The sequence below is a fragment of the Protomyctophum parallelum genome, assembly GCF_964188405.1.
Source record: "Protomyctophum parallelum genome assembly, chromosome: 20".
Lineage (NCBI taxonomy): Eukaryota > Metazoa > Chordata > Actinopteri > Myctophiformes > Myctophidae > Protomyctophum > Protomyctophum parallelum.
The window spans coordinates 25164665-25189222 of NC_139718.1; the positions used below are offsets into that span (position 1 = coordinate 25164665).

Sequence of the window (24558 nt, forward strand, 5' to 3'; positions counted from 1 at the left end):
GTCTAAACTAAGTAGTCCCACATGTCATTCGCTGATGTGGCAGTCAGCTGGCCAATTGGGCGGGGTATTTAACCCTTGGACTACCAATCCCAATTTTTTTGTTTGGGTAACAAATTGGCATATTTTTAATTCATCGTTTTAACATACAAGAAAGATCTGGTGGTTTGAAGAGATGTTTTTTTTTCATTGCTAGTGTATTCTCTCGAATTGCCACCAGATGGCGGAAACGCACCATTATGCTGATTTTGGCCAAAATAGTCACTTCCGGTTCAACGATCAACAACATCCGGTAATATTTTGACCCTAGTCACTAGCTTGGCTGGTCCGGATTGCTAAGCTAATATTTTAGCTTAGCTATATTTTTCATATCCAAGTCAAATTAACCTCAAATCAACCCCAAAACATCGCAAAATATATTTTTTTTTACAGGACGCACATAGAGACGGCGCGCGTGCACGATAGCACACGATCACGCAGATTTCGGCAGTTTTTTGGTAAATTACATCCAACATTAGTGATATTAGCGAAAAAATATAATTTTTTGCTCTGTTTAACCCCGATAACTGATATTGATTGTCATTCCGTTAATTCCGTGAACGGGAGGTTTGTATTTTTAGCAATAATCCGTTTTTTCCGTTAATTGTAGCCCAGGGGTTAAGCTCACCTAGACTGCATGCTTCTTCCTGCCTTCCTGCTGCATATGGTTCCTGGTTGTTGTTATGTGATGTTTGCTCCCACCGCCACCCCAGCACCACCGGTGGACTCTGTTATTTCTGTTCCCTGGGGGGGTTGTTATTGTATATCTATCTCCCTGCTCTTAAAGCCCTAACCACACCAGAGGGTCGCCATGCATCTCTTGCAACCATTATTCCCTGTTGCAAGGAGTTGCAAGAAGTTGCGGTGTGGTTTGGGCCTTAATGTTTAATGATAGTGTTTAATTGTGCCGAGCAGGGAGAAAAATGTAGCAGAGCCGAACGCCAAGATAAAATATTATTCTCATTCTATAATAAATATTGGTTAAATCTATTCGTGAGTTATCTGACTGAACTAAAAGTATTTTCCTTCCGGTGAATCTTTGGCCAAAAAGTGCGTTTTATATGTGGTGGGGGGCTCAGAGTCCACCGTGGAAAGTAGGCTTTGTAATCACACAAGCCGTTTTTGTATTGGTGAGTAGCGAAAACGTTATTTTTATTTTCGCTACAGTCCAGAGACTGGTCTGCATTTCATGCGAGCGCAGGAAGTCGAGAGTAACATAGCTCTAATGTAACGGCATTGGAGCTATGGACCAGAGCTAGCACTGCACCAGTTCTGACCCCATATCGGTTCATTTCCAACACGTTTGTGTCCGTCTACCGTGCCGTTAATTTGCTTGTTTCTGCTACGGTGAGCAGGCAGGCTAATGGCTATATTTCAGCCTGCTGATAGCTTATTGTTTCATTAGCCTTTAGCTGATAACACCAGTTCAAATGGTTTGGAATCAACAACACACTGGCTAGCTCCCCATTCCAATTCATCTCCTCTGTGCTGCCTCCCTTCACTCTCGTCAATAACTGACCGCCAGACTGTTGAAGAGATCATCACAACTCTCTCTCTCTCTCTCTCTCTCTCTCTCTCTCTCTCTCTCTCTCTCTCTCTCTCTCTCTCTCTCTCTCTCTCTCTCTCGGTGTGTGTGTGCTTCGCATCATTTGCTCTATTTTTGCTCTGCCCTCCAATCACTCCCTGTGTGTGTGTGTGTGGCTGTGTGGCCTCAGGGTGGTTCTATATTTCCCAGGCAGTGCAGAACTAGATTGGAATGGAGGCCTTTGTCACTTTTATTTACCGGCTCACTGATTCTACAACTGTGTGTGTGTGTGTGTGTGTGTGTGTGTGTGTGTGTGTGTGTGTGTGTGTGTGTGTGTGTGTGTGTGTGTGTGTGTGTGTGTGTGTGTGTGTGTGTGTGTGTGTGTGTGTGTGTGCTCGCTCACTGGATGATTGTGTGTGTTTGAACTGCAATGAGGTGTGTCTGGGTAAACTGCCCCCCTATTTCTTTGAGGTCCTTGGTGCAAAGCTGTGTTTGTGAAGTTAGCTGCGGATGAGTCCACCTTTTCGCTCCGGGAACTGCCTGCGGTGCATGCTGGGATGGCCAGTGCTTCTGTGCACTGCAGTCTTGAAAGTCTGTGTTCTAGTTTGACATTGAGGAGTTTCAGGCTGAAAGTCTGTGTTCTAGTTTGACATTGAGGAGTTTCAGGCTGAAAGTCTGTGTTCTAGTTTGACATTGAGGATGTTCAGGCTGAAAGTTTGCAGGGTTTAGTTTGACATTGAGGATGTTCAGGCTGAAGGTCTGGGTTTAGTTTGACATTGAGGATGTTCAGGCTGAAAGTCTGGGTTTAGTTTGACATTGAGGAGGTTCAGGCTGACAGTCTGGGTTTAGTTTGACATTGAGGATGTTCAGGCTGAAAGTCAGGGTTTAGTTTGACATTGAGGATGTTCAGGCTGAAAGTCTGGGTTCTAGTTTGACATTGAGGATGTTCAGGCTGGAAGTCTGGGTTTAGTTTGACATTGAGGATGTTCAGGCTGACAGTCTGGGTTTAGTTTGACATTGAGGATGTTCAGGCTGAAAGTCTGGGTTCTAGTTTGACATTGAGGATGTTCAGGCTGAAAGTCTGGGTTTAGTTTGACATTGAGGAGGTTCAGGCTGACAGTCTGGGTTTAGTTTGACATTGAGGATGTTCAGGCTGAAAGTCTGGGTTCTAGTTTGACATTGAGGAGGTTCAGGCTGACAGTCTGGGTTCTAGTTTGACATTGAGGAGGTTCAGGCTGAAAGTCTGGGTTCTAGTTTGACATTGAGGATGTTCAGGCTGACAGTCAGGGTTTAGTTTGACATTGAGGAGGTTCAGGCTGAAAGTCTGGGTTCTAGTTTGACATTGAGGAGGTTCAGGCTGACAGTCTGGGTTCTAGTTTGACATTGAGGAGGTTCAGGCTGAAAGTCTGGGTTTAGTTTGACATTGAGGAGGTTCAGGCTGAAAGTCTGGGTTCTAGTTTGACATTGAGGAGGTTAGGGCTGAAACGGTCGAACATTCTAAACGAGGATCTTGTGGAGAAGCTTCCACTCCAACCAGAGTTGGATGTGTCTGTGACAAATCGAGGGAGGAAGAGAGTGAGAGAAGGATCTAGAGGAAGAGAGAAAAATGTAGAGACGGAGAGGACATCTCAAGGCTCAACCTCTAGCCCATGAGACTGTGAGAGATGCATGCCAGCAGGCCCTATGGAATGCTTTCTGTGCCAGGCAAACGTGCTTGGACTACACTCAGTCATATCTTAATGTGTGTGTGTGTGTGTGTGCGTGTGTGTGTGTGTGCGTGTGTGTTTTTTACGGATTACTGTACCATGATGGCATGGATTAGGATTAGAATGTGACCCATTTCCGCTTTCCAAAGAGTTGGCAAGGCATTCTGAGTGTTCATTTGTGCGTGTGCGTGTGTGTGTGTGTGTGTGCGCGTGCGTATGTGTGTGTGTGTGTGCTCTCCAGTCTAACCTTGACCCCTGCTCGAGTAGTGGTTTTGGCAGCAGTTTGTACTCTGATCCACTTTCATTTGTCAATCAATCCTTCACTTATTCCTCCATCCTCTGTACTCATCCCTTTACTTCTTCCAAAAAGCTCAAGTCCCTTGGGAAAACGGTGACTTCTATTACCACTCGTGTGTGTGTGTGTGTGTGTGTGTGTGTGTGTGTGTGTGTGTGTGTGTGTGTGTGTGTGTCCACGTACGCGCATGTGTGTCTGCGTACACGAGCCTTGGCGTGCCTGCATCTTTAAGTGTCGTGCCCAATGTGCTCCGCCTGGCCAAGGCTGTTGCTAGGCTACGACAGGAAGTGTCCTGCATAGTAAATTTGTCCGAGGGGGGTCTGTGTAATTGACTTGGCAAGGGCGCGCACACACACACACACACACACTGCAAAAGGATTTCTTTCCTCTCACTCACTTTAGAAGCATCTCACAGACTCACACACACACACACACACAGACACATACTCTGGTATCGTAGGGGCGTAGTAGTATTGTGTATCATCCACTAGCAGATTTTATTGTGGCAGCTGTGAGCAGGTTGGGAGCGTTTTGGTCCTGCCTGCTAGCAGAGAATGATGAAGAGATGCTTTCCTCTGCAGCCTGCGGCACACGTACACACTAATGCAACGTGTGTGTGTGTGTGTGTGTGTGTGTGTGTGTGTGTGTGTGTGTGTGTGTGTGTGTGTGTGTGTGTGTGTGTGTGTGTGTGTGTGTGTGTGTCTCTTCAGAATTCTGCTCCATATAACAGCAGAAGGATTGTGGTCATTACACACACACACACACACACACACACACACACACACACACACACACACACACACACACCTTCCCTGCTATACACTTCCACTACACTGAGGTGTCTGCACCTTCCTAGACAGACTCCAGCTAACTTGAACGAAATGTCATCATTTGGCAGGTATAATTAATCACCATTTAGTTTGGGTGATAATTAATAGAACAGGCGTGAGTTGTGTTTATGCCTTTAAGGATGCGTATCAGATGGGGAACAGTAATGTAGTATCGGATTAAAAAGCATTAATATAAAATAGTACTGTTAAACATTATAGTACATTACTGATTACTCATTATTTCTCATATGACCAATAGATAAAAGGTTGCTGCCCAGGACCAAAGTTTAAATTCAATACACTGTGTATTTCTGTAGATGTGACCTTGAATTCATTCAAGTTCATTTCAACATTTGCCACTTCACTGAAACTCATCCCCTTCCTGTGTACGATTCAGAAGTCTAATCTCAGTAAATCAAATGAACGAATGCCTAATCAAACACCACAAGGCACAAACAACAGATGTCATCAGATGGATTGTGGACGCTTAGCGAAACATGACACCTTCACGATGCATCCTAAAGCTCAATTTATACTCCACAGAACTGTGGAAAATGTGGAAAATAGCACATCACAAGCTGACATCATCTACAGTATTTCCGGCACGCAAGATCTTTATCAACTAATACTATGAATTGGGCTTCGCATTGTGCGATCACAAATGTGTTTTAGTTTATATCCGTCATTTATATAATAACATAATATTAATGTTTGATATAGGGTAATGAAATAATCCACGTATGTCTGAAGCTATAGCTTATTTCGCTTATCCTTTTACAAACAAAAATGAAAGAGAAAAACGGTAAGAGAAAGAGAAACGAAGTACAAAGATGACACTTGCACGTGACTGCTGTACTGTACAAATAAAGATATAATGTCATAAAAAATAAGTTATTCATGCAGAAGGCACGTTCCTTTTATGTTCTTTATTCCTTTCAACTATCGTCTCGTCTTTAAGTAGTTCTTTGAATTCCATTCAGTTCCGTTCTCCTCTAGATGAGTAAAAAAATATATATAACAATAATATTAATAAGTGATAACACTTTCATAAGTCAGACTTAACCCATTAAAATGAGGAGATTTTTAGATTTTAGATTGGCTATTCAAAAATAGCATATAGGCTATACACGCTCACAGGCAGCTTGTACATCTGCTACTTTTGAACAATCTTTTTTTTTTATATACCGGTAATTTTTATTAGAAAAATGTTGAAAATGTTGAATCATTTTGAATTAACAGTTTGACTGCGGAAAACGATTTATCGGACTTTTAATCAACCCCCCTTCACTGCCGAGATTGTTGTATTACCTTTAGAGCATACGCTGAATTATTTGGGCTTTTAATCCGCGAAAATCCAGCAAAAAAAGCTCCCCTGGTTTGTTATGATCCGAGTGAAGCATCCACCATCTTGGTGCACCCGGAAGACGCACACAAGACTGGTCTCAATGAGGCGTTGCACCCCATTCGTTTACATTGGCCTCAATTTCCCAGAAGCCCTAGCAGCCCACAGCATGTGACGATTTCCGTTTTTTTTTATCACAACAGATGCGCCTACTCTCTTTCTCCGCGGCGAAGAAGAATTTTCTTTTTTTTGTTTACATTACGGCGGATTAAACACATAAAACAAAACTCGCGTATGTCCGATATGGCAGCGACATTAACCTGGAGTAATCCATTCAAAGCACGGAAACTGTTAAGAAAGTTTGAGAACTACAGATTTTGGAAGGCATTTGTAGAATCAGGTCTTAATGCCTAAGTCCTAAAGAGCCAGTAGACTCCCTCCAGAAGGAGCCCAGTGACTCATCCAATGCGTTGGTAGCAGTGTGAGAACCTGCTGACCAACGGGGATCCGTGACATAGCCTTTTGTTTCTCCAATAAAGTCCTGCCTGCGTCATGATGTCTCTCCCCGAAGGCTGAGGTCAGATCGGTGCGCTCGGCGGCTCACTGTCTCCGCCATTCCTCGGCCTTCGGAGCGGAACTAACGCATAGTCAATTTAGTCTGTTATCGCTTACACACACCTGGTCTAACCACATCCAGGCTGTGTGTGTGTGTGTGTGTCTGTGTCTCTGTGTGTGTGTGTGTGTGTGTGTGTGTGCCAAATGTTTCCACAAGAATTGGAAAGTTCAAAACCCATTCTCCCAGACCTCAGAGGAGAAGTAGCGGTATTGATCCAGGTTGTAAAGAGTAGAGTAGATTATCCACATGTGGAAATGTTCTTTTCGGCTTCACTGTATTGCGATTGGTGGTGGTGGGGCCAGGCAGTGTACTCAACACCAGCCCTTGAGTCAAAGTAAAGATACTCCTGGTGCAAGATCCAGTTCTGGCCAAAGCGTAAAGAGGTGTGTGTGTGGGAATATATAGTGCCAAACTGCCAACATGAGGCTGATTTGAAACATTTGCGGTGGCGTGCCTTCCTTCGCCTACAGGGAGTGTGTGCAGTTGTGCACGCCAAGTTTAATGCCAAAATGGTTTCTCAAGATGTCATGGCATCATACAGTAATGTATCGCGTGACGCTAACATCACTAACTGTGTTAGCTGAGACTGTATGTAGCCTTGAGGTAGCCAGCATTTCATGTAGCTATCTGGTTTGGACCATGTTGGCTCGTTCAGCTGCATGCTGAAATCTGTAGATAGAGAGAGAGAGAGAGAGAGAGAGAGAATATCTAGGTCAGAGGCAGAGAGAAAGTGGAGGAACAGAGGAGAGCGAAGCCGTCAACAATGGACTGGATGAAGGGATGAGCAGGCTAGGGAAGCTCTTCTGGAGTTAGACAGAAAACTCTGTAGCGTTCGTTTAATTCAGAGTGTAGAAAATGAATCGGTGAAGGGTCCATTTTTCACAATCTCTGAGTTAAATGAACACTCTGGATTGTACGGTGTATAGACGAGCCGACACGGCTAATGCCTTCCCTCACTCCTTTCATACTTTGTCATTAAACAAGGACAGATGTTATTACCCCTCGGAGAGAGGGAGAGAGGGAGAGAGGGAGAGAGGGAGAGAGGGAGAGAAGGAGAGAGGGAGAGAGGGAGAGAGGGAGAGAGGGAGAGAGGGAGAGAAGGAGAGATTAAGGATGAGAGATTGATAAGGGAGTCCGGTGGCCCAGAGAAATGAATCTCTATCCAGGTCTGATAATCTCCATGTCCAATATCATTTTGACACATTCATTTCTCTCTCTCTCTCTCTCTCTCTCTCTCTGGCTCGCTCACTGTGCTGTCTGCTCTGTGTGTGTGTGTGTGTGTGTTTGTGTGTGTGTGTGTGTGTGTGTGTGTGTGTGTGTGTGTGTGTGTGTGTGTGTGTGTGTGTGAATCATTGTACTGGGCATGAGAGGTGAGAAGGAAAAAGCAGACGGCAGTTAGTGTGTATGTATGTCTGCCTTTGTGTGAAAACTGCTAAAGGTCCACAAGTGAATGGTCAGTCTTATGGCTGTGGTTATGTGTATGTGTGCATGCGTGCGTGCGTGTGTGTGCATGCATTGTGTCAGTGCGTGTCTCTTTGTGTGAGACAGTCTTTGAGGGTCATAAGTGGCTGTGGTCAGTTGTGTGTGTGTGTGACTGTGTGTGTGTGTGTGTGTGTGTGTGTGTGTGTGTGTGAGAGCAGAATTTCATGTCCATAAGTGGTAGTGTTCTCCGGCTGAAACGTCTTTGTTGCTGTGTAACAAAGCGAGTCCTTGTGCTGCTGGAATTGGGGCAGTCTGATCTTAATGAGAAATCCCTTCTCAGTCTTTCCAGCTCTTTCAGTCTGGCTGATTGTGTGTGTGTGTGTGTGTGTGTGTGTGTGTGTGTGTGTGTGTGTGTGTGTGTGTGTGTGTGTGTGTGTGTGTGTGTGTGTGTGTGTGTGTGTGTGTGTGTGTGTGTGTGTGTGTGTGTGTGTGTGTGTGTGTGTGTGTGTGTGTGTGTGTGTGTGTGTGTGTGTGTGTGTGTCACCATGCACGGCTGCTTAGTTAGCATTGTGGGATCACGATACAATGATTCATCGTGTTTAAAAAGCCTGAGTTACGAACTGTTTTGGAACAGGAAGGAGTTTTAAAAAGTGATTCTGTCCCCGGGAGAGAAGATTAATGAGAAAACCTGAAGTAATTTAAACTCTTAATCCACCCCCCCCCCCCCCCCGCATTGTTACACTAGTGTTGGAGACTCTCACTGAATGACATGACCTCCGTCAAGGGATAACTGATCATTTTCAAAGTGTGACACTTACAAGATTAAAATTTAAATAACAATGTGAGACTGTTACAGTTCAGAGAGCAACTATCCACTCACTGTGTCCTTGAACAAACCTCTGAACACCTGTAGTTGCTCACTTGTGTAAAGCCTGCATGATCAACACTTCGAGGGAGTGATGCGAAGGAAAAAGGGTATCTACAAGCTCACAAAGAGTGCTGCATCGTATGGTAGAGTTAGAATTAAGCATTAAAGAGGGTTGTGCAAGGACATTGCTCAGATTAGCTCTAGCGTCGTATCTACAAGGAAAAGTTACTGTTGGAATGTTGCCTCTGAGTGTGTGCTCTCTGCGATGGCTCCACTCTCATTATGAGAACGGGCCTCAGACTATTTCCTCATATACTGTATACGGTACTTTGTCGCGTGCCAAAAATAGCTGATATACAGTACAAGCTCACAACGCACCGCAGTGTGACGCGTTGCAAGCTTGTAGATCTGCTGTCTTTGGTGTGCGACACCGGCGCATGACTAAGTATAAAATCAGGCTTAAAGCCCTCTGGAGGGACTGCAGGCAGAGACTCCTAATGCCATCTGGTTAACAACGACTCCACTAGGAAAACAGTCCTGCCCTTGTTTGGTGCCTGCCTGCTTGAAGTGTGTGCGTGTGCGTGCGAGACATATGCCCTTTTCCCATGCCATGTGTGTGCAACCATGTGTTAGCCATGCCTATAGTACTGTGTGTTTGTGTGTTTGGCAGCTTTTGGGTATGTGTTTGTGTGCATTTATTTGTTTGGCCTGCTGCTAAGCGTTATTATACTCAGACTGTACCAGGCTAATCAGCTGAGTCCACCACACAGGTGGACGTAATAGCCTTGAGTGGTTCAGCCACCGCTAGCCCTGTTAGCACCATTAGCCAATCACAGAAACAGATGCTCCATACCCAACCAACGACTTGGGCCTTCTCCAAGGCCCCTAACAAGACTCCTAACTCCCTAGGCTCCCTGGCTTCTCGCTCCCTCAGGCGTACACTCACACCTGGGTATTTTGGAGTAAATATGGAAAAATATGCTTCATGAAAGCAGAAAACTAAATGTTTGTCCCTTTTGTTTCTCTCTCTCTCTCTCTCTCTCTTTCTCTCTCTCTTTCCAGGGTCGCCATGTTAAAACAGGGCAGCTGGCAGCCATCAAGGTCATGGATGTCACTGGGGTAAGAAGCATCCGCACGCTCGTGCACACACACACACACACACACACACACACACACACACACACACACACACACACACACACACTCAGAACGAATCATCTCAAGTGATTATAACCGCGGCAGTCCATGTCATCTAATTATGAGCGATGAGTCAGTAGGCGCGTGTCTACAGTATGTGTCTACTGTATGTGCGTGCATGCATACAGAATGATGATAGCAGGGAGGAAATGGGGACAGGCCCATTGCCATGGAGGTATAGGTCTGGGACGGCAGCTATAAAAACAGACAGGAGAGATTCTCTCTGCTATATTTAGATCCTCTAACTAACGGAACCAAACTGAGCCACCCTTCAAACGGTGAAGCTACACAGGCAGACAAAGAGGGGTTCATGATACTGAATAGATTGATGAATGAAAGGACAAACGACAAGTGATCGGACATTTAAAGGTGTGGATGAATACAATGGAGAGGAATGGATGATTGAGTGAGTGAATGCAGCAATGAATGGGGTAAATGAATGTGGAAATTAGTGAATGAGAAATGGAATTCATGAATAAACAAACAAACACAGTGTGAGTGGAAAATGGGAAGACTCTGTAGTAATAAACAATTTAGGAAATTGTAAAAATCTTGACAGAATGAATAGTTGTATTAATCAACGAATGACAGAACAAATGAGGCTAAAATGACCTAGCTAATTAAACTACTGTAGCTGCTACCAGAACAAACAATTGTATCTGGCATCTTGGCCAATTAACACTTAATGATAAGTAATCAAATCAAATAGTCCAATGTTCTGGATATCGAGTGATAATAACTGTTTCTTACTTTAGTGGCAATAAATGGCTCAACAGAAAACCACCAAGAATGTTGTTGTTGTTGTGCATAATTTGGAATGAATCTGTGCAATTTGCAAAACAGCATATATAATATTCTGACAGATTTGTTCCAATATCCACCCATGAGTCAGTTCATTTTGTTTTGTCACTGAGCTAAGACATTTACAGATGTAGTACTGTTCCATGCCTGCTGACGCCGTCTCTCGTGTGTGTGTGACTGTGTGTGTGTGTGTGTGTGTGTGTGTGTGTGTGTGTGTGTGGTCAGGATGAGGAGGAGGAGATTAAAGCTGAGATCAACATGTTGAAGAAGTACAGTCACCACAGGAACATAGCCACCTACTACGGAGCCTTCATAAAGAAGAACCCACCAGGCATCGACGACCAGTTATGGGTACGATACTTTGTGTGTGCGTGCGTGCGTATAATGTGTATCTGCATGAAATGAGTTGAGAAGAAACTAACAAAATCATGGACGCGACGAGACAGTTGAACAAGAGTAGGGTTGGGATCATTTTAGGATAAAGGATTTAACGATTCTGGCTCCTTAACGATTCCCTCTGAACGGTCCGATTCTTGAACAGTTCCCTTTTTAACGATCCCTAGGGGGTTCCAAATGGACCCTTATACAAATCATTTGGTTCCCTTTGTACCCATTAAGTGAGTTTGAGTTTTGGTGGTAAATAGTATGAGAACCACTAGTATTGTAATTGTATAGCAGACGTGAAGTCCACCTGCCAGCTCTGACAGTGTGATCAAACCGGTTCTGGAAACGGTTCCAAGCGTGGTGGAACAGATTCCTCAATCGGACCCGGTTCCTTTGGTCCCTCCGGTTCCGGATCCTAAACAAGAGCTGGGAAGTGTCCTTTTGTATGCATGGCCATGCGTGCGATGATTGTGCAGTTCCACATGCAGTGCATTCAGCATGTGTGGATGGGAAAAGACAGAGGACAACAAATGAAGGATCAGAGTGTGGACCTGTGAAGCTGATGCTGTGCTTCACATGTTCAGTTGATCTGAGAGAGCGCATGCTGTTCTGACACCATAATGTCAGGCAGAAACCTCTTATCTCCACATAAATTAAAACACTATAACTGCCCAGCGTCAGTTGGAACCAGTAAATTGGTGTGCCCAGCAATTTGCAGCTTCAGAGCCCTTTTCAAGGTGACACAGTTACAGCAAAACATTTGCGGGAGGATCACCAACCACCCGAGGCATGAATTCTTCTACTGTGACTAGCGACGGGACCGCGATTGGCCGTCAAAAAACACTGATTTTGATTAGAATCGAAATCAGTGATTTAGATTCAGAGATATCAGCGTTAGAAGATGTTTCCTCCCGTCCACTAAAATAACGGTAGTGGGTCACACACACCAAGACTTCAGTTCAAAACATTCATTTCATGACAAACGTTTCGGCTATCCAGCCTTCATCAGTCTTGGTGTGTGCGACCCACTACCGTTATCTATGTGATATGTTTTGAACGGGTAACGCACCTAAAGTCAGAGCGCGGTGGTCACATGAAGAGTCCTCCCGTCCACTAAAGGAGAGGGAACACTTGATTTCGAAAGTTGCACCAGACGTGCTCAGACTGATGTCGCTCTATAGGCACCTATAGGCTGCTAAGCCAGCCTGACGGCATGCCGCGGGTTCGACTCCCGATCCCGATGACCTTTGCCGCAAAAAGCCCAAAAATATATATTAAAAAAATTAAAAAAATAAAGACGGAATTTCCGTCCTGGGCAGTAAACGTCACCCTGTCCTACATCATACTACATTGTCGCACAACAGTAGAGAAGATACGCGCCAAGCAACACGTTTTGAGCTTGTAGATCGGCTATGTTTTGATATTTCTGAATTTGAATCCGGAAAAGTTGCAGTTTTGGACATATGAGGTTTCCACCCCGACAGCAACAATATTCATCACATGACATTGGGCACACATGCGTGCGCGCATGCGTGCGTGTTTGAGAGAGAGCCAGATGAGCATATGGTGTATTTACGCATGCAGGTGTGCACATGCTTCTGTGAATGTCACCATTTTTATGTATTTATTTGATGCTGGCATTTGTTTTGCCCGTGAGTAAGCCAGATGCGCATGCATTTTATGTGTCGGTGTGCTGCGCACATGTATGCATGTATATGGGTATAATGAGGGAGACGGCCATATGCACATGCAATGTGCTTATGGCTGTCTCCCTCACATGTATGCACATGTACACAGTACAACATTTCTACACTCCTAGAGTTAAATCAACATTCAGGGTTTTCCAGTGTAATGTCCTGGTGGATGAACCTGCTCCAGTGTAATGTCCTGGTGGATGAACCTGCTCCAGTGTAATGTCCTGGTGGATGAACCTGCTCCAGTGTAATGTCCTGGTGGATGAACCTGCTCCAGTGTACTGTCCTGGTGGATGAACCTGCTCCAGTGTACTGTCCTGGTGGATGAACCTGCTCCAGTGTAATGTCCTGGTGGATGAACCTGCTCCAGTGCGGAGCCAAATGCACTCTTGGCTACTGAATCCACAGGGAGGATATTTTGGACGCGGCACCACGGCAGAATGACAGCAGGGACACGGCTTGGGAGGGGGAGGGGGAGGGAGAGAGAGAGGGAGAGGGGCGAGAGAGAGGGGGAGAGGAAGAAGAGGTGGCTAGGGAGACGGAGAGAGGGGAGAGAGAGAGAGAGAGAGGGGAGAGAGAGAGAGAGAGAGAGGGGGAGAGAGAGAGAGAGAGGTGGCTAGGGAGACGGAGAGAGGGGAGAGAGCGGGAGGACAGATTGAGTTTGGGTCAAGAGATGGGCTTGGCAGTTGCGTCGGCTGCTTTGACATTGTAGCCTGACTTCGTGCCGTGTGTGTGTGCGCATGCTGGAGAGGGCAAAAGAGACAGAAAGCAACAAAAAAAGGTCAGACTGTCTGGACTGGTATGTCTTTGACAGGGGTTCCCAGCCGCTTCTGTCTGATGAAACCTTATTTGACTCTGTCTGTGCGTGCGCGCATATTATTACACTTGTGAGAGCCAAATGTTAGAATAGTAGAGTTTGAGAAATGGATTGTTGGACAATTTTCATGGTCCTCACGAGTCACGCCTTAGAAATGGTTATTTTATCGTTTCAAGTCAAGTCAATTAAGGAAACATTCAGGTTGGAGTCTGGGTTAAGATTAGACATTTAAAGGTTAGATTTAGGCGTTAGGGTTAGGGTGAAGGTATGCCTGGTTTAAAATAGTTTGGTTTCACGCACCAAAGTTAAACGATCTACAAGCTCAAAAGCCATTGCAGTACGACACATTGTTGTGACATTGTTGTGATCGGCTAAGGTGTGCGACACCGTCCGGCACACAACTAAATAGAACTCAGGCTTTAGGATTATGAGTAAAAATGGTTGTTGTAAAAATGCCATTTATATTTAATTTCCGTCCTAAACTTTTAATTACAAACTTGTGTGCGTGTGCGTGTGCGTGTGTGCAGCTGGTGATGGAGTTCTGCGGGGCTGGCTCGGTGACAGACCTGATTAAGAACACCAAAGGGAACTCTCTGAAGGAGGAGTGGACGGCCTACATCTGCAGGGAGATCCTCAGGGTAACGTGACCTTCACCTCACACACTCAATGAAACACTGTTTCTACTTAATGCCTTATAAATCACCAGTTTCTTTATCAGTGGTGCTCAAACTATTTCATGTCAAGGATCCCCAGAATGATATGTATTTGGCCCCAGACCCCCATCTGAAAATATGTTGTTCTAGCCAGGGACCCCCCAGAAGCAAAAATATGAGTTAAAAATGTTTGCTGTGAAAGAATAGGTATATTCAAGTAGTACCGAGTGCCGCGCTATGAGCTTGTATATCTGTAAAAATAATGGTGGTTATCTCCAGGACATCAATCCACACAGTAAAAGTATTAATTTACCACGTCAACTTTGGCGCTGATTAAATGCTATGTTGTTATTGTCTTTGTGCCTAAATAAGATTATGGGTATATGTGATTATGTGGTATATATGAAATGATCCCCATTTTCATGTGTCACCGAGGGCTATGTATAATATATTGTACCCATATAGCCTCTAGCCAGTATTCATATCGTCACTGTTGGCTAGAAACGTCTTATCTCCATATTTAAACTTCCAGTGTTTTTCTACTTCATCAGGGACACACAAAAGTAGCAGATCTGCAAACACGAAACGCTGAGCTAAATGTTCAAGCTTGTCGATCTGAACACACACACGCACACACAAACGCACGCATGCGCACACGCGCACTTGTTGTTTGACCGTGATCTGACAGAATGTGTTTGTGGCAATGTAATAGAATAACCATGAATGGTAATCAGTTCCGTTCAGTTCCATTCCGCCACATCACGTCTCTCCTAGTTTCCATTGTGTGACTTTTCTGTGCTCAGGTCTACAGATCCAAACAGAAAGTCGTATCGCTACATCTTGTCAATTACACGCGGTGCTGCTCTGAACTGAAGCCAAGATGATTTCCTGTCTTGTTCTGTTATTTTCCTCTCTCAGCTCTCTTCTCTGTTCTCTCATCTTGGCCTCTAATTCTATACTTGTCCTCTGTCCCTCTCTGTCTGTCTGTCTGTCTGTCTGTCTGTCTGTCTGTCTGTCTGTCTGTCTGTCTGTCTGTCTGTCTGTCTGTCTGTCTGTCTGTCTGTCTGTCTGTCTGTCTGTGTGTGTGTGTGTGTGTGTGTGTGTGTGTGTGTGTGTGTGTGTGTGTGTGTGTGTTCTTTGTTTACTCTCTGTCTCTTTGTCTCTGTCTCTCGTCTTTCTTCTGTCTTTTGTGTCTTGTTTCCTCTTTACTTTTTTATGTCTGTCTTTCTTGTTTTGCCTGTTTTTTTTACTCTTCTCCTGTCTTCCGTCTCTTATTTTCTATCAGGTTTATCTCTCATTATTTCTATCCATCTTTTGTCTAAGTGCAATTGGCTTGACTTCACTGGCATGTACGGAATACAAGACAGGCCAGTTTCACAATGTAGATGGAACACAGAATCAAAGGATGAATGATGCTCCCACATATGAACATCATACACCACGCGGTACAACTACAACATATTTTTTGGTGGAATGAAAGGGTTACGTGACAAAGCATACAATTAACAGTTAAACGCTTTCAACTAGCGTCCTTATTTTGTGCGTGTCATTCATTTAGAGCTTCAGATCTGCTACTTTTGATGCATTTGTGACTCTGTCGGATGACATTTATTCAGGGAAAAATATCAACATACGAGGTTTCCACCCAACAGCGACGATGTCGTCACAAATTCGTGAACAGGACTTGACCCAACGTTCCGCTCCGCGGGTCGTCACTCACAGTGGTGGAAAGTAACTTAAGTACATTTACTTAAGTACTGTACTTAAGTACAATGTTGAAGTATTTTTTAACTTTACCTGAGTATTTCCAATTTCCAGTACTTATGGTACTTAGTATCTCTGATTTACTCCACTACATTTATTTCAAAATGTTTATTTACAGTTACTTTGTAGATTTGTAGTATTTTATTACAAAAAAACATTACCCACTTAGGCAGCCCTATATACAGCGTGTAGATCTGCTATTTTTGAAGTTTTTTTTTTAATACATTTCAAAACTTGAAATGAGACATTCTGCATAGTGAGTACTTTTTACTTTTGGTACTTTTAAGTACATTCCGATGCCAATACTTATACTCAAGCACTCAAGTAATACTTACTCAAGCACATTTTAAATTCTGGACTTTTACTTGCAATGGAGTATTTCTACATTGCAGTATTGATACTTTTCCTTTTTCCACCACTGGTCACTCAAGCTTGTGTCCGTCTCTCTGCAGGGTCTGACCCATCTGCACCAGCACAAGGTCATCCACCGAGACATCAAGGGCCAGAACGTACTGCTGACGGAGAACGCAGAAGTCAAGCTAGGTCAGTGCAGTGGTTCCCCCCCAAAATAATCCTACATAATCCCCCCCTCCCCACTCCGACAAGCAATGGTATTTTGATGATGATAAGATATGTTGATATTAAAAAGGTCTTAAAAGTTCTTAAATTGTCACTTCACTGTCATCTGGGGAAAATCACGTGGGGACCCCCCCACTCTGCCTCGTCAAAGACCCCCCCCCCCCCCCCACTCTGCCTCGTCAAAGACCTCCCCACTCTGCCTCGTCAAAGACCCCCCCCCCACTCTGCCTCGTCAAAGATGCATTAAGGGTTGCACATATACTGTACAGTGTGTCATTGTGTACAGTGTCGCGACACGCAGCGGAAACAATAGATCTACGAGCTCACGACGCTCTCACGGTGCGACGCTCAAGCTTGTAGATCGGCTATTTTCGGTGCGTGGCGGTACCGGCGTGCAACTAAGTCCATCTTAGTAAATCCAGCTTTAGGATTAAGGAGGCTAGTAGGAGGTGTAAAGTTTATGTGGGAGCGCGCGTGTGTGTAATTACTCTTTAGAAAAGCAGCATCTATATCTTATTTTTCCATTGTTCACAAAACAGAATGCTTAGGGAACACGCATGCACGGATTGCATGCGCACGCACGCACGCACCACTCTATAAAGCCCAGTAGGGTGGGATTATAATGTAGCTGCTTGTTTGTAAATCAGGAAAGTTATGGCAGGCTTTATAATTTGTTTTTGTTTATGGCCCATTGTGAAAGTCGGTAAAACCCAGTGCTATGCAGCAATACACCCACATACACTTCACTGTAGCAAATTGGTTAATGTTTTTTATATACAGTATGGGTGTACGGCATGTCCTCTCATGCAAGTAACTGACTATATATACACATACACATACTCACTCATAAACTGAGTGGTCACCTTTATCCTATAATGGCCTGAACTACTGATGGGAGTGGTCTCTTCCCCATTTACAGGAGTATAGTTTGATGAGTACTGTATGCAAACAATGTGAATCATAAAACTATGGCCTTCGCTGTCACCAGATGTTAACCCATTTGAACACCTGTGAGACAGACGGTGCTGTTCTGGCGTGTTGGTCACCTGTGTGTGTGTGTGTGTGTGTGTGTGTGTGTGTGTGTGTGTGTGTGTGTGTGTAGTGGACTTTGGTGTGTCGGCCCAGTTGGACAGAACGGTGGGAAGGAGGAACACATTCATCGGGACGCCATATTGGATGGCTCCAGAGGTCATCGCCTGTGACGAGAACCCTGATGCCACCTACGACTTCAAGGTGTGCATTTCATTGACAGCCTCTTGTCTTCAGTAGTCTGCCTTTCTGGCTTACTTACTTTCCCTTCTATGTATGTGTTGTTGCTCTGTGTCTGTCTCTCACCATTAACACAGTGTGTGTCTCTCTCTATCATTGCAGAGTGATTTGTGGTCATTGGGGATTACAGCCATAGAGATGGCTGAAGGCGCTCCACGTGAGTACACACAGTATTTGCTTTCAACTGAGTGTTAAATAAATAGACTGGCGAATGGGCAACATTTATTGATTATTTATTTACTCTTTCCCCCGTCCACTCACTGGTTTAGGATAGAACTGGAGTCACTCTTGTAAATCGTGTGTGTGTGTGTGTGTGTGTGTGTGTGTGTGTGTGTGTGTGTGTGTGTGTGTGTGTGTGTGTGTGTGTGTGTGTGTGTGTGTGTGTGTGTGTGTGTGTGTGTGTGTGTGTGTGTGTGTGTGTGTGTGTGTGTGTGTGTGTGTGTGTGTGTGTGTGTGTGAGTGAAACCAACAGTGTTATTGGCATTGACATTATGTATTGATCATGGAAGCTTAACTCAGGCTGGACTTTGACTATGCGCCATGATAATTATGGTAAATACATGGAATTTGTCGAGAGTGCATTTTCTTGGCTCACCTCTGATTGGTTCTGGTGTCTGTCTTGTCTGTCCAGCACTGTGTGACATGCACCCAATGAGAGCCCTCTTTCTCATTCCACGGAACCCCGCCCCTAGGCTCAAGTCGAAGAAATGGTGAGTGTGGTGGTCTGACTCTGGACCTCTTGAACACCTCACTGACAACCTGGTGGTCTGACTCTGGACCTCTTGAACACCTCACTGACAACCTGGTGGTCTGACTCTGGACCTCTTGAACACCTCACTGACAACCTGGTGGTCTGACTCTGGACCTCTTGAACACCTCACTGACAACCTGGTGGTCTGACTCTGGACCACTTGAACACCTCACTGATAACCTGGTGGTCTGACTCTGGACCACTTGAACACCTCACTGATAACCTGGTGGTCTGACTAGTCTGGACCACTTGAACACCTCACTGATAACCTGGTGGTCTGACTCTGGACCACTTGAACACCTCACTGATAACCTGGTGGTCTGACTAGTCTGGACCACTTGAACACCTCACTGATAACCTGGTGGTCTGACTAGTCTGGACCACTTGAACACCTCACTGATAACCTGGTGGTCTGACTAGTCTGGACCACTTGAACACCTCACTGATAACCTGGTGGTCTGACTCTGGACCACTTGAACACCTCACTGATAACCTGATGATATGTTCTTGGTTTACCAAGGATCCTAGTTGACTACTTCTAATGTATTAATTGTAATTGTAATTTGTAATAACACCTGGATGATGACGCCTCAATGATAACTCAGGTCTGTTTTTGCGACCGCAAGTCGCATATACTATGAAATCGTATAGTTTTGTCCGTCACTCAAAATCCCCATAGATGGGAGAGCCCCCATATATGTAGGTGCTCAGGTGTGTGACATCACGTGACATCATCAGGGATGGAGATGATGAACTTAGAACTTTGTTAATAGTACATAAAGCAAAAAGCAGAGACCTACCAGAGCATACAAAAACTGTTTGTGCCCAGTTCAGAAAATGAGGATCATAGAAGAAAGCATGACTTTAAGCACCGGTTTGCGAGAACAACATTAAAACAGTTCTGTATTTCCGTCATAGGAATACAGTTATGGAATGTAAAAAAGAGGGAGTTGAAAAGCTGTGAAGCAATATTTCAGTTTAAGAAACTGTTTACATTGGAGAAAATCAAAAATTATGAATTAGAGGTTTAATTATTGTTTTGCTTTTCATTTTGGTTTGGTTCAAATTCATTATTATTATTATTTTTGTGATGTGCTGTCGTGGCTGTTAGCCCGACAGTTAGTACTTGATGTATTAATGTGTGTAGAGGGGCAGGTATAAATAAGATTTATCTTCTTCCTGTCCCTTTTCATTTATGGAAAATGAAAAAAAAAAGTAAGATATGCAAAATGAATGTATGTAATGCTATCCATAAATGAAATAAACATGAACATGAACATGAACATGAACATGTCATAGTAAATGCGACCTGCTGTCGCAATTAAGCCCATATACTGTATGGAGATCCCTGAATTGTCATCAATATTGGCCAGCAACTCTACATCTACATATCCTGGCAGCCGGTGAAAACTAGAGTTCTCAACAGGCCCGAAAATTAAGACCCGCACCTACCCGGGCCCTCATCAACCTCTGTACACTCAAGATACTGCCCCCGCTGCCACCCTTAGATCTCCATACATGGAGCTGACCTCTTCTGACATTCCATATGATCTGACCTCGTCACACGTACGCTGTAGACTCAAGACACGCTCCATATATGGCCAGTACAGAATTCATTCTAGGCAGCCCCCCCCCCCCCCCCCCCCCCCATGCAAAAGCGCCAGTGCTCGCCCAGGCGGATGCGTGCTTGACCTGAGGCGTCTTACTGGTTACTAAGAATGGAGGGTTTAAGACTGGTTAACCCCAGTGGTCTATTCTTGGTCCCTGTCATTTTTTGCCTCTACACCAAACCTCTTCACCAAATTTAGAGGAGCTGCTATTTTTGGCAAATGTTCACATTTTCACACTCAGTGTTCGACTATTATGAATATGATATGCCCAGGGTAGGGATGCTAGGTTTCATGTGGAATTGTTATACACATAATGTTTTGCACTATATGTGCCCCAATTTGAAAAAAATAATTGAACTGAAAGTAGTAGTAAAGTAAAAATAGGCCTCTGCAAGCTGCTGCGCTTTGTAGTCCGTGTGAAAAAGTCAGTGTGTCAGCTGTACTGTCTGATTTTGGCCTGACACAGAAACAAAAAGTAAAAGTCTAGACCAGACCAGATTGTTATTGATATTCCTGAATGCACTTATATTGCACTTTTTCTAGTCATTCCGACAACTCAAATGTGTTTTACAATGTACTTCACATTACCCCAGTCACACACACCGACACCGCAGTGGCAAAACAGTGTTTGCACGTTACACACTCACACACCAACCACCTGTTCATCGGGAGCACCTGCAGTGCAGTTCACTGTCTTGCTCAAGGACACGTTGACATGCAGGCAGAAGTATGGAACCAGGATCCTTCTGGACTCTCATACAGCCGCACTACATCCTGAGCCACTGCCGCACCATAATAGTCTATCAGCAGGGCTGATAGGCGATTGGAAAAATCGTGGGATAAAATGTAAGGATAAAATAATTGCGAGGTTGCAGGCTGTGTGGTCGACGGATCTCAATGGTTTCGCATGCCTAAACACATCTCGTTGTTTTGCAGAAAGCTGTCTGACAGCTCTCAAAGTTCTCTTGTAAATTACTGTTTACAAGGATGAAAGCCTTCACAACACATAGTGCTTCAGACCGCCAATTTCCACGACTGTCCTCTAGCAGCAATCAGAACTTTAAATTCATTATCATTATCATCGTCACATCACAGCTTTATAGCTGTAAAGAAGTGGGGGAAATGTGTTTTTTGGTGCGTGCTCCATAGTTTTTGTTGTTTTCAGAAAGACAAAAGAAAAGACAAAGGGAGACAAGGAGAGCATGGAGAAAAGGACATCAAACGGCCACGGGAAATGTCGAGGATAGGCAAAGATCAAAGATATGTGCATAGTATAATCCGGATGGTTCAGTATGTACATAAGGTTAAACACAAAGGTGGTAGCACTTTGGTAGGTCCACATAGCAGCAGGTATGTACAGTACATGAGATTAGGCATTAAGTGTCAGCTCATTCATTGTACATGAAAATGTGCGACGTGTTTTCTCGTGGTGTGCGTTTAATCGACCTTGTGAAGAGACAAAGTTGGTACTTAAGGTGTGCGTGTGCGTGTGCGTGTGTGTGTGCGTGTGTGTGCGTGTGTGTGTGTGTGTGTGTGTGTGTGTGTGTGTGTGTGTGTGCGTGTGTGTGCGCGTGCGTGTGCGTGTGCGTGTGCACATGCAGGTCCAAGAAGTTCCAGTCGTTCATAGAGAGCTGTCTGGTGAAGAGCCACAGTCAGAGGCCCAGCACGGAACAGCTTCTCAAACACCCGTTCATCAGAGACCTGCCCAACGAGAGGCAGGTGCGCATCCAGCTCAAAGACCACATCGACCGCACCAAGAAGAAGAGAGGAGAGAGAGGTACGTACGCTGCATGCCAAGCATGCTGGCACATGTGGATTTGGAGTAAACACACGTGCACACATACACTGTGAAATCCCATTGTTATGTTACCTCCGAAGAGTGTATGAATTGAGCCACTGTTCGGCGTTAAAAGAACATTAAGTATGGTGCTGGTGCGTTAGGTCTAGAGCTACACCGTCAAATCCGTTTTCACACTCCGAAATTAAGATTCACGCACGCACGCACAAGCACATACAGAACCAAACCACATTTATTAACTCTGTCGAAGTGGCATACTGTGAGGCATTGGGTCCGACATCTTCATGATGAAGTATAGAAATGTTTTCTGCAGGGACAGAAGCTTTGTGTGTATCTGTCACTTTGTCACATTCACATGGCAGGAATGTGAAATGTAGCTGGTGGTGGTTGACAGTGGTTGGACTGAGCCCACTTCTGACACAGACAATTATGTTCTCCGCTGCCACAGTACGTTGTGAATGCAATTTGCAGCACCCTTATCTGAACAAGCCGGCTATGAATGCACAAAGCATTTGGTGAATACAGAACTTCAACATAGCCCTTGAATGAGTGCAAGCGGAAATTAAAGAATACCACGGGTGCTTTATTGTTGTTGTTGTTGTTTTCCACATTTGGCAATGCAATCCATCATCTTCAAAATGTGGACATATACGACCCCACAATAATACTACCCTTGCACCCTTCACAATAGTGAATACACACAATGATATTTCTCTGATAAAGGCGTCGCAGATTACTATGAAAATCTGCAAAACCTGTCAGTGACTCCGTCACGCCACCATATATGGTCGTCAGTCCGTCACGTCTCGTGACACGCTCCATATATGGCCGCCTCCATATATGAAGATCACGACACTGACCTCATCAAACCCTGGATAGCCATACATGGAGAAGACATCCCGTCGATCACCTAGATCTGCATATGTATACGGCCAGCAACTCTACAACTGACCTCAAACCCTTAGATCTCCATATATGGAGCTGACCTGTTCTGACATACCATGTCGATGGAACCAAATGTTAAGAAGCACGGCTGGTATCCTTTTAATGTGTTAACCATTAGCTCTGTTGATTTCACACATGAATTCCTCTCCCCCCCCCCCCCCCCCCCCAGATGAGACGGAATATGAGTACAGTGGCAGTGAAGAGGAGGATGAGGAGAGAGACATGGGTGAACCAAGGTATGTGGTTTCTTTCTATATTTCTCACGCATGTGCGTGCGTGTGTGCACGCACACACACACACACACACACACACACACACCCTCCCCCCCTTCAATTATCTCCAAATTAATTCTCATCCTCATCCTCAGCTCTATCATCAACATTCCCGGGGAGTCCACCCTGAGGCGGGACTTCCTGCGTCTCCAGTTGGCCAATAAGGAGCGGTCGGAGGCGCTGCGGCGGCAGCAGCTGGAGCAGCAGCAGAACGAGGAGCACAAGCGCCTACTACTGGCCGAGAGGCAGAAACGCATCGAGGAGCAGAAGGAGCAGAGGAGACGGCTGGAGGAGGTGAGTGGAGGGCACGCACGCACACATACTGTAATAGTGTCATTCGTATCATCATACTATAATTCAGTCAATTTTATCACAATAGTACAATGACCAGTCTAATATCATGATATGAATATAATATTTATACAATCCATTCCATCACATTTGGAATGGTTTCCTGCATGCTTTATCACATTGTCAGAAGCTGGTATGTGGACTTCACGTCCGCTACAATTACTATAGGCCTACCAGTGGTTTCACGTCAGCTATACAATTACAATACCAGTGGTTCTCAAACCTTTTAATTTCAAGGATTATCGTAACTCTGAGAGTGTACAAATGGAGCAAAATAGACCCTTTTACGGGTCCATTTGGTTCCATTTGTACACTCAGAGTTACAGACTTGTAAGGGTCCATTTGGATCCTCCTATAGGAATTGTTAAAGGGAACCGTTAAGGAACTCTGACCGTTGAGAGGGAATTCTTAAGGAAGCAGCATTGTGGCAGTGGAGAAGATTTCCTAGTGTTTATTTTGACCTCTGGGAATGATCAGCTGGGTGGAGGTTTACAACATCAGGACAATTCCCATAAAGTCATGTAATGTCAGTCACAGATAATCACGGAAGAAAATTGCACTAATTTCACTGTGAAACACTTTGCTGTTGAGGGTCTAAATGTCCTGCTGTTGAGCTGTCGTCCCCATGCCACACAAACCCCTGTCCCAGTAGTGGTTAAGTAGGCAGAAAGCATAAAAGGTATATTTTCTGAATGCTTAGGGGTGCGGGCTGCCATGTGGGTCCATTTTTCACAGTCTCTCAGAGTTAAAGTGGCACGTAGGATATTGCTGCATATTTGACACAGATCTGATAGGTGTTCACACAATACCACCAAGAGGAGGAGGGAGGGGGAAAGACAGAGGCAGGCATGTGCACACACACACACACACACACACACACACACACACACACACACACACACACACAGGTGGAAAAACTAATCAATTGTTTTACTTCCGTAAAAGTATCAATACTGCAATATGTTACAAGTAAAAGTCTGGAATTCAAAATGTACTTGAGTAAAAGTACAAGTAAGTAATGTAAAAGTACTCA

The 24558-nt window shown here is 44.6% G+C and overlaps 1 protein-coding gene across 3 annotated transcripts in view; it reads left to right on the forward strand.

Moving 5' to 3' along the window:
- tnika (TRAF2 and NCK interacting kinase a) overlaps positions 1-24558 on the forward strand; it is a 101461-nt gene that overhangs the window by 34522 nt on the left and 42381 nt on the right. For all 3 annotated transcript variants that reach the window (XR_014570835.1, XM_083791814.1, XM_083791815.1), the window contains exons 3-12: positions 9703-9759; positions 10864-10989; positions 14061-14171; positions 16403-16493; positions 17632-17762; positions 17901-17955; positions 18430-18508; positions 21761-21936; positions 23072-23138; positions 23270-23468. Coding sequence is in view for 2 of the 3 variants with exons in the window: in XM_083791814.1 (XP_083647940.1) it covers positions 9703-9759; positions 10864-10989; positions 14061-14171; positions 16403-16493; positions 17632-17762; positions 17901-17955; positions 18430-18508; positions 21761-21936; positions 23072-23138; positions 23270-23468 (1092 nt within the window). In the remaining variant the exon portion in view is untranslated. The remainder of the gene's footprint in view (positions 1-9702; positions 9760-10863; positions 10990-14060; positions 14172-16402; positions 16494-17631; positions 17763-17900; positions 17956-18429; positions 18509-21760; positions 21937-23071; positions 23139-23269; positions 23469-24558) is intronic.